Raw genomic sequence first — 11,319 nt, 5'->3', positions numbered from 1 at the left:
ATCAATGAAGATTAACCTCGTGCAGTGGATCAATATTTGGAGTCCCCTGATATTGCTCCATGAAATAAGCCATATATATTCCACAGTCGAGGCTATCATCATTCACAGTCCATGGGAATTTAATGTCCCTTATAGGAAAAGTAACACATTCGGCTGCTTCGTCATGGCCCATTACGTCAGCAAAATCAGTGAATACCTCACGCTGCAATACAAGTAAAATAAAATGTATATTATCAACTAATATCCCCATACAATGTATATAATCAAAAATACAAATGTATTCTTACCACTCCACCAGCAACAAATTCAGCATGTTCTGAATCCGGACGCTCAACATTGTTCAAGTAGCAAATAGCCTTGTTAATCAAATCCACTACAACAAGCATATAGTGGCCTTGCCTCTGGTATAGTATGAAAAACTGTGAAACGAAATTTAATAGTCAATACCATATTACCAAATATAATATGTTAGTTTACAAAATGAAGATGATCATAAATAAAATTATATCTTGCCATATCCTCAAATCTAATATACTATTTTACAAAATTCACTTCTAATATACTTAAAAATTCATTTCTACTCTGGTATAATTCCAAAATTAGTCCATTGTACATACAAAACTATTATACTATTTTATAAAATATTCTGTATTATATTTTCAGATTTGAAATAAGATAAATCCAAGTGTAATCACTGATTCCTATAATTCCAATTGTATTATATTATATTCCCAAATACAATATATTGTATATCCAAATATAAATTTAATCGCTATATACATACCATGTTGCATTTCTTGAAGTCTACCGGGGAGCAAGATTTTACCCATTTTGTCCAACCACCTATAACTTGTGTTTTCTTGTCATCCTGTGTGGTTTTTGGATTGCTATGGTGTATGAAAGTCTGAGAGCCAAAACTAAAACCAAATAAACAAAAAAATTATTATTTTGGATATGCCGACATCTAATTTTATAGTCATCAATAACAAAAAAATTAATCGACTTACACAATGGGATGTGCCAAACAAATAAACACGGACCCGCTTGGAGGGGCTTGCAGCTACTTGATTTTTTTCTCAAGTGCATTCAAATACATAGCCCAGCAATCAAGAATAGTAGTTGCAATTTCAGTTTGGTTAAACATGCTCCGTGCATCCCTCCGATCTATAAAAATTAGTTTTTGGTACGTACACAAAATCTCCCTGTATGAGTAATTAATACGATTACATGACAATGTTATGAAATTGATTTATAAATAAAATTTTGAAATTCAAACGGTATCTTACAGCTCATCCATCGTCTCTTTCAACATGGAGTAGTCCAACACTTTCAGCTCCAACTCCTTCATCCCCCTCAAATATTGCATGTTGGTTGTGACGAATTCAAACGCCGGTAGAAAGTTGGGGACCACCTTACCCAAGTCAAGATTACACAACTCCTTTAAAGTTGTAGGAATTGGTGTCTCAATAGTTGGAAGCATTGTGATGTTGATCGGAGTAGATGGCGGGGGATTCAATTCAATGTTGGCGGATGCGGACGGTGCAACAGGTTGCATGTTTGTTGGCGGGATGCTTACAGAATGATGATTCTTATTAATCAACAACCTACAAAATTCGTCAATTGATGCTAACCAGTCATTGTTCTCCCATATTTGTTGAGTCTGGCTCAAAATTTCGTCCCAGAGGCAACTTCCTTGTCACGCCTCCCAAGCCGCAAGTTGTATCTAGCTACTCGTTGACAATACGTGTGCGTAATAACTTCAAGGTCTCTTTTGAACACAACTTCAGCCATCTCGAAATCCTATATGATTAAACAAAAAATGAAGGGTATACAAATACCATATAAATCATGTTTTAACTCAAATATATGATGTCATATTACCGAATATTTTTTATGATACAATCCCCAATCAATTATATTATGACCCCAAATTTATTATGTTACGATTTTAATTTTATATTTATGACTATATATGAATTATACAAAATGACCAAATACAATACATTATAAACCAAAATACAGTATATTATAATCCTAAATATAATGTGTTATGACCCCAAATATAAAATATGTTACTCACGTTTAATCCTTTGGCGGCCAGTTCCATGTCTGATGGCCATCTTTCATCAAAACAGTATGTAAACGATCTATCTTGTACCTCCTTGATAGGTCCATCATCTTGTACAACTGCATCATTACCTATAACAGTTGGTTCATTGGCAGGTTCTATTCTATCAACCTCGTACGTATCTTCTTCATCATGATCAGTGCCTTTTCTACACCAGTCAATATATTGACTGGAGATGGGAAATCCATTGAGAGCAATTATCCCTCTCCCAAACCTTTTCACTCTTTCTTGATCAAATCTATGTTTGATATGTTCCTTAGACAAATGTTTGATCAAGGGGAGCGACATAGGGTACGGTTTCCCTTGATGGGGGAACCGATAACAATAGCAAGCAAACAAAATCAACACATAACCATTAACAAACTTGGCTGATCTCTTTACAGCTGCGCACAAATTTTCTAGAACATATGTACAACAATCAAACGTCTTTATTGCTGATGCATCAGCAATACAGGGATATACTGATTTCTTGAGCTTAAAATCAGGCAAAGGGGCCAAAAGAATCGACAATGAATAAAAAATAATTTTTTTTTTAAATCACCCCCACCCTTGGGGAACTTAGAGAATAAACAAAGGATCTCCTTTGAAGTTACCGAATCAGGCTTATTAAATCCAAGCTTTCCTAACCAAATATCAACCTCGTTCTCGAATCTCTTCGAACGGGTGATTAATTGCTTGTTGGGATTCAGAGGGAGGCCAAAGATGTTGAAAACATCATCGGGTGTGATGTTATAACTGGGTTGGTTGGGTAAACGTTGTATCCGGTTAACAGCGTCAAAATGGGCAGCCAAGAATGGAATAATGCCTGATGGGAACCTAAAAGCCTTCATCTTAAGTAATCCTCCAAACCCAATTTCATTTACATCTTGTACTTGTCTTGCAGTTAGCTTCACTTGCTCCTTCCCATTCATAAGAAATAAATGGGATTTACAATTTGTGTATATGTTTTTGTCAATGCTGCAAAAAAAAATAAAAATAAAACAAACCTATTATATACACAATGTTATAATTTCAAGTACATCAAACAAATAAGAAATAAATATTTTTGAAAATGTAAATCTCCAAAACCAAACTTCTATGCATCAAACTATAAAATACCGTAATCCAAACACATGAAAAGATAACATTATTATCACACAAAAGAAAAATCATATATAAAATATACTACATTACACTATAGCTCATTATACATAACACTATAAGTCTACATAAATGACACAAAAGTCCCAAATACGTAACATTATAACTCCAAAAATTGAAACTATAATGCCAAAAATATAATAGTATAAATCCAAACAGTGAAACCATATTGCCAAATATATAATATTATATATCCAGACAATGAAACTATGACACTAAATACGCTACATCCTATTTTACAAATAAATGAGACTAAATTCTAAGTACAGTACAAATATATTATAGATCAATCTACATCAAAAACAGACCACATTAAATCCAAACACATAATGTTATGAATCCAAATATATTATAGATCAATCTACATGAAGTTTAACAAACACAAAACATGTAATCCCAAACCACCGAATCAATAATTCTAAATATGACATGCAATAATTCCAAATTAAGTCAGAACTTTGAACTTACATTCCTTCATTTGTCTCTAATTTTACCAAAGAAGTCTGTAGTCTGGGAGCCCTTTGTTTGGGTGCCTTATCAACAACTTCTGGCTGTTTGGACTTGACATTGTAATCTTTAGATGAACCTTTCTTGTTCTTTTTTGCAAATACAGTTGACAAAACATCATTGTTGTTTATGTTATCCATTTCTAAAACCCTAAAACGAAAATCCAACAATTACATGTCAAAAAAATCGAAAAATCAACAAATATAACACCAAAGGGAATGTCAAACATCAACAAATATAACTCCAACAATAAGCATACATAACTCTAAACTTACGACAATAGAACGAAACTCAACGGCTTTTGAAAGAAACTAAATTTCAAATAATGTAAACTGAATATCAAATAACAAGCAAAATGCAGAAAAAAAATTTAATAAAACAAAACTGATGCAAAATCAAAAAAAATCTAACCTTTAAGTAAACCTTTTAGAAGATGATATACCAACGAATCAATTGAATGAGACAACAACGAAGAACTACGTTAATGGAGGATTTGTGCGGAATAGATGAGTTGAAAACGAAGAAGCACGTTAATGGAGGTTCTGCGGAAGAGATGATTTGAAATGAAGATTATGGAAACTGCCACAAGAAATGTAAAACATGGAAACTGAAAGAAGCAATTTTGGTATGAGTTCTAACACGCGCTTTTATTTTTTTATTCAGTTTTAATTTTTTAATTTTTTTTTTAAAAAATTTGAAAATCAATATGGGCCGGCCCATTGTTGGACGTCTTTTAGAGACCGTCTCAACTAAGAATTTGTGTTTTTGTTAAAATTAATTTTTAAATAACTTGCCGGATATTTCTTCCAAATTTGAGACCGACCGCATCCACCACCTGATAACGGGGTTTCGGATTTCCTCCGCCCTATCATTCGCCACTGCAGCGAACCAGCGCGGCGAACGTTCTCCCCAGTGAGTATTTTTTCTTGTTTTTTTCAAGTAATCAGTCAATGAATATCAATTAATTGGGTTTGACACAAAATCACAATTGCATATGATTTTTACTGAATTGTTCAATTATTTAAACTTTATGGGCATTTTAATTTTAATTTCGATTTCTATTTAATTTGTTGTATGAATCCGAAGTCTCCATATTATAGGTGTAATCCTTTGTCCCTCTGATTTTGCTATATTTCTGGAAGAGTTTTGGTGGAGCAAAATCGAATGTAAAGAGGGAGTATTTATATGGATGATTTGCACTTTGCAGTATCCGTTCAGATATTCAGCGGTTATATTTTGGTATTTTTGATTCATATTACGCTGAAACTATATAGTTTGTCTCTAGATGTTCGCTTATGGAGCTTACTGTACTTGCCTTTATTTCCCAAAAAGTATTTTGGAAACTTAGGTTTCATTTGAAAATTTGGATTTAATTTGGGTTCTTTATATTTTCAAACATTAGGACTTGTTTGGCCTAGGTAATATGAAGCTTAGATTTGGATTCTTTATAATTTTAAAGGCTAAATACTGAGATTAGCAGCTTTTTATAATTTAGTTATGATTTCTGTACATATTACCTTAATTTGCTTTGGGAAGTTCCATGTTTCCATTGGCACCTTAGTTAGTACCTCTTTCATTAAAGGGTTTAATTTCAAGAACCTGAGGAATTTTTTTAGCTTGTATTGGGTTACTAGCTCTCTGTTTCTGTCTTTACAGTTTACCCTATAGTGTTCTTTTGATGTTCATTGTTAGTATAGTGCAAAATTGCTGTAATGCTCGCCTTTGCGGTGATGACATGTTGATGCGGCAACAAGATTAATGCGGTCATCGTAACACCCCTTGAAATGACTCAGAAAACATGCATTTTTTTACATTTTTACATCGCAAGAAATACTTGTTTGTTATTTTTTAAAACCTTTACAATGCGGTCAATACGACATGTGTTTGCTCTATGATTGTTAGGTTAATTTATTTCCAGACTCTTAGGGTGATGACAAAATATGCTATCTATAAGCTAACTAACGGTATGCTTGGTACAATTTACAAAGCTAAATGGAATAATATCGGGTAAGGAAGGGCAAATTGTGCTGTTACTTTGACAAAGTGCATTACTGTTTGTTTACAATCTATTAAAAGTGCATAACTTTGTCAAAGTCACAGTGATGGTATAATTGAGAATACTTTAGTCTGCAGTCTGCCTATTTAGATGAATGTGTCCAAAGCTTTAAGTTTACTGCTTATTCTTCAAACCACAAATTATAGCTCATGTTTTTGTTGTTACTGTGACTTTCATGACATACAGGTTGAGAAATGCCGGTGTTATGGTGTATGATGAGAATTGCCAAAGTAATCCGAATCAGGTCTTGTTGCTTTTTTTTTTTGCATGTGCAAAACCTTGAGTTTTCCAGCTATGTTTATGCACCTGCAGCCGACTTTTCAACCAATTCCAATTCAATTTCATTATCATCCACTCTTCAACAGTACATTAATTCTGATTTACCTTCACTGGGCTTTAAGCTTCATAGCCATATCTTGAAAGTCGGTTATCAATTGGATCGAAACCTTACAATCAAACTCCTCATACTTTATTTGAAATCTGGCCTTATAAATTCTGCACAACGGTTGTTTGACGAAATGTCAGATCCATCTTTGTCTGCTTATAACTATTTGTTTAATGCTTATGTAAAGCATGGAAAAACTGCCCAAATATTTGATTTGGTTCGTCAGATGCGCCATTTGCCTGACAGCTTCACACATTCATTGATCTTAAAAGCGTGGGCTTCTATACCTGCTCCCTTATTTTTCGTCTGTGACATAGGAAGACAGGTGCATGCTCAGATATTAAAATCTGAAGGTTTAGTGGATGTTATTCTTTCTGCTGCCTTGATTGATACATATGTTAAATCTGAAAGGCTTCCTTATGCTAGGGCTGTTTTTGATTCTCTGTTGGTACAAAATGCCATATGTTCGACCTCGTTAATTTGTGGTTATTTAAATAGTGGGTATTTGGAAGATGCTGAGTTACTATTCAAAGAGATAGCTGAGAAAGATGATGTAGTTTTTAATGCTATGATTGAAGGGTATAGTAAATCAATTTCCACTGCGAAGAAGTCGCTTGAAATTTTTATTGAGATGCAACGACAAAATCATTTGCCTACAATTTCCACTTTTTCGAGTCTTATTGGAGCATGTTCATTGTTGACATCAGTTGAACTTGGTCAACAAGTACAGAGTCACTTGATGAAAACCAAATATTTTACAGATGTGAAGATCGGGAGTGCTCTAATAGATATGTACTCAAAATGTGGGAGAATTGGTGATGCTCGTCGAATATTTGATTATATGCCTGAAAAGAACATATTTTCTTGGACTTCCATGATTGATGGGTATGGAAAAAATGGCAAACCCATTGAAGTGATTAAATTGTTTACTAAATTGCAAGTGGAAACTCGCATTAAACCAAATTATGTTACGTTCTTGTGTGCTATATCGTCATGTGCGCATGCTGGATTTGTTGGCAAAGGTTGGGAAATCTTTGGTAGCATGGAGAGGGATTATTCATTAAAGCCTCGGATGGAACACTATGCGTGTATGGTTGATCTCTTAGGACGCTCTGGAAATGTAAAGCAAGCTTGGGAATTTGTAATGAGCATGCCGGAAAAACCTAATTCTGATGTCTGGGCTGCTTTGCTTAGTTCATGTAGATTGCATGGTGAAACAGAGATGGCAAGTTTGGCGGCAAAGGAACTTTTTCAGTTGTGTGCTAATAGGCGACCTGGTTCATACATAGCCCTATCAGATTCTTTGGCTGCTGCTGGAAGGTGGGATTCCGTAAATGAAGTTAGGAAACGGATGAAGCAGAGAGGAATATCAAAAGATACGGGCCTCAGTTGGACAGGAACCCATGGCCTGAAACAGTTTCATGCTGGTCTGAGCTGAAGGTGAATTTGATGAAATGGATTCCGACATCATACTAAGTGAAAGGAAAATGTATATTGGTTCAAAACTCCGCCCCAGAATGTCTGCATCTGAGCATATATGCTTGGCAACAAAACAGACAGGTTCATAATTTTCCTCATCTCGCCCTTCTGTTCTGTTTGTACTGGCATAGAGCTTAAAAACCTATTCTCATTCTGTACAATAAAAATTGCAAAACTAAAAGCAGAGAGCAGAAGGTGAATAAGATTTTTTTTATGGGTAACATAGTCACTAAACTCCGCATAGGCGGGAGCCTTAGCCACCGTAGTCCAAAAACAAGGCCATCCCATCGGGCGTGTTGTAAAGGTTTTCAAAAACAATCGAATCAATATTTCCCGCATTGTAAAGGTGTACAAAACTGCATTTTAGGCCGTTTTGAGGAATATCTCATGCTTTCAGTCGATATTTGGTGTTACGGTGACTGCATCACTCCCTTTAACACATCGCCTTGTCGTTACTGCGATCGCGATCTTTACTGCACTTTTGCACTATGGGAGCTACCTGCATTAGGGTAATTGTATGTTGTTATTGTTGTTGTGTGAGATGCTGTTTGTATGCTTCAGCAAACAGCTCTTGTATACATTATCCAGAAAGGAGAGACAAGGAGCCGGGTGTTCCGTGCATCAGCTACAAGATACCATCTAGCTGCTGGATCTAATGTACACATGAACCAGGTTTCATATACAGAAGTGTATGGAAGGAAGTATTCTAGTTGGTGTGATTTCACATGCAAGCAGCAAGCTGTCGACACACCTTGACTGCCGGAGATTGTTGGGAAACAGTAAATACAATCTGATATCTCATTCATTCAAGTGAGATGAAGTTGATATTTTTTTCAGTATCTTGCATTTTATTTGAAGCAACTCGTGTTTGATCCTCTAACACTGATTTGTGTATGCACTCCTGACACTTCATTATCAGATTAAATGCTGGAAATTGGTCAACTAGTCGACTTCCACACTAAGATAGGAATAAATACTAGTGCCTTGACACCAGATCACATGTCCAAGCAGTGCAGATTCCAGTATTCAAGTATGCCAGAATTCTACTCCTCCAATGTTCAAGTAAAAAGATCTTCACAGTTTTTCCGCTCCAACTTCACACAAGCAGCATGCAGGAGGAGGTATCAATTGATAATCTGTCGATGTTCAGTGCTAATAAACAACACCTAAAGACAACATTCTATACTGCTAATTGAATATGTACGTTCCCCATCTACTTTCTCCATGTGGTATAGAATTAAAATTGTCCACTTGGGCTCTGCTCTTCACCTAATACTTGCTGAATTGAACTTGGATTTCATGATTTAAACTGCTTTTACTCATTTAAACTATTACTATGACATTCTATTACCCCATAGAACTAAATGGGTCATGGCGGAATGGTTGGAAATGGGGTAACAACATGGTGATGCGTTACAAGACTAATGTGCTTATCGTAACCATAAGTATCGACCAAATCATGAAATATCTCTTGAAATGAGGCCGAAAGCATGACATATTGGTTTTTCTAAAAAATCTTTATTAATTTTTTTGATGTAGTTTGACACGGTCTTGTTTTTTTTATGATATCCATAACAGTGACTCAAAACATTTAACTTAATAGCTAACAAATCAACTAATAATTTCATCTTGTTAAACTAGCCTTCTACTCCAACCAACAATTATTTGCTAAATGGACCGAAATCATATTTTGGACTACATTTCATACCTAACCAAGCACTCAATAAGACTATATTTAAAAGTATGCATATGCCGCCAAATATAATTTTATAATGGATATTCATAAGCCAACCACTACACTATCTATAGTAGTTAATCCAACTTGTATAATCTTGTATTTTTGAAACATGTTTTTATTTCAAATAATAAAAAGAAACATTTTTCAAGAAAGTTTATTAAGATGTAAAAGAAAATATTAGAAAATTAAATCAAGGTAAACTAAAACTAATTAATAAAACAGACCGAATATTAAGATCTTAATATATCAAATTTACTTGTTTAAAAATAATAAAATTTTTTGACAATAATAGGTTGACTTAGTGATTGAAGGTTTTTCTTCAATTGTTCATGTGAAGGGGTTCAATCATCACTACTTACCGTGACATCAATTTCCTGTCCCTATCTATCTTTAAAAAAAATTCCTCAACTCCCTTGCCTGTACGAGATTATCCTTGCCTTACCCCAGATAAAAAAAACTATAGAGGATTTTTAGGGTGAATTATCACCATGAATTTTCTCTATATAAGGTGAGGAGGAGAGGGTGCATGTTAGTAATTCTATCACACAACTAAACACAAACATACTCGTAAAAACTAACAGTTAGACAGAGCAAGTGAGAAAAAAGATGGTAGTGAAGAATGGAGGCATTAATTTGGTGCTCAGTCTTGGTTTTCTTATGCTAATATTAACCAAACCTGAAATAACCATGGCTGCCCGCCAGCCACACCTTCCCTTCTCAAACATTTTGCTTAATGGGATTGCCAATTTCAAACCCAAACCTTTCAGTTTTCCTGACTGTCATCCGTGCATCAATGACTGGACTTTATGCTGCGGTTCATGCATTTGCTATATGTTATCAGTCGGAATCCTTGTTTGCGACAAAGATATCTGTGATTGATTCTTGAACTTGTTTGTTCAAGATTTCTATTAATGAATAAAGTTGTCAAACCATGAAAGTTTCTACTGTTTTTTATATACTTTTCAAATTTATGAATCTTTTGTGATTTGCTATGAATATAGATGTATGAACTATGAATTAAGAGGTCTTTTTGGTGGCCTTGTGATCTAATTTCATCCCAATCTACTAGTGTCTTAGCTCAGCTTGTGACGGAGGCCACTTTGGAGTAATTTAGGATAGCTCAGGCCTTGCAATAGAAAGCTCAAGCTAGTTGGCTGGTTCATAGTGATGATAACACGAGGGTATTCCACCTGAGCATGATACAGAGAAGATCTAGGAATACTATGAATGTACTCAACTCTCCTAGGAAATAAGTACTATCTTTATAGGGGTGTTTGGCATTTTGCTTTATTGTTGACTTTTTGATCGACTTTTGTCTTTTTGGCTTATCAAACGGCCGATAAATGTGTTTGGTGAATGGCTTGTGAACCAAAATCAGAAAGCTACTATTTGTACCTTTTTTCATTGGCTTTTAGCTTTTAGCCTAACAACTAACAAATAATTTCTACCAAACATCTGTATAACGACATTTATTTAAAGTTAAATTTAGTAAATTAGAGAATATAATATACTACGTAATATATTTTCAATTTCTAAAATTACAGAGTTAATTTATATACATAACAGTCGAAATTGAGTGTTTCTACTACATAATATATCTCTAACTTTATTTTTTTCAATATTATATATTTATGTATGTCAATGCTAATAGACCGTGCATTGCATGGGTTTCTACACAAGTAAAATTTATAAGTAAAAAACATATAAATCACTAGCGGCCCGTTTGGTTAGTGGTATTAAATGGTGGTAATGAGAATGATCAAAAGTTAATGAAACTTTGATCACAAAAAAGTTTTTTTGTTTACAAATTTCTATTACCATCTAATACCACATCTCCGAATGATAATGCATTAGAATGAATTTTACGAAGAAAATGAGATGATTGA

General features: G+C 34.4%; 1 protein-coding gene across 5 annotated transcripts; it reads left to right on the top strand.

Annotated features, from left to right (window-relative positions):
* The first annotated feature begins 4,558 nt into the window (after positions 1-4,558).
* On the top strand, positions 4,559-10,906 carry LOC130823957 (pentatricopeptide repeat-containing protein At1g28690, mitochondrial). Of its 5 annotated transcripts, none has more exons than XR_009046657.1 (4): positions 4,559-4,687; positions 6,018-8,505; positions 8,615-8,895; positions 10,503-10,906. XR_009046657.1 is itself a non-coding variant. In XM_057688796.1 (3 exons), the coding sequence occupies exon 3, from the start codon at positions 6,026-6,028 to the stop codon at positions 7,652-7,654; it is 1,629 nt and encodes a 542-aa protein (XP_057544779.1). In that variant the 5' UTR covers positions 4,568-4,687; positions 4,876-5,014; positions 6,018-6,025; the 3' UTR covers positions 7,655-10,483. The 5 variants fall into 5 exon arrangements, 2 of the variants coding, with proteins under 2 accessions (XP_057544778.1, XP_057544779.1); XR_009046656.1 differs by lacking the exon at positions 10,503-10,906 and adding an exon at positions 4,876-5,014 and having other exon boundaries at positions 4,568-4,687; positions 8,615-10,483; XM_057688796.1 differs by lacking the exon at positions 10,503-10,906 and adding an exon at positions 4,876-5,014 and having other exon boundaries at positions 4,568-4,687; positions 6,018-10,483.
* The last annotated feature ends 413 nt before the right edge of the window (positions 10,907-11,319 follow it).

Source organism: Amaranthus tricolor, chromosome 9, assembly GCF_026212465.1.
Source record: "Amaranthus tricolor cultivar Red isolate AtriRed21 chromosome 9, ASM2621246v1, whole genome shotgun sequence".
Lineage (NCBI taxonomy): Eukaryota > Viridiplantae > Streptophyta > Magnoliopsida > Caryophyllales > Amaranthaceae > Amaranthus > Amaranthus tricolor.
The sequence above is the reverse complement of the archived record's forward strand: the minus strand, read 5'-3'. Positions and strand labels throughout refer to the sequence as shown.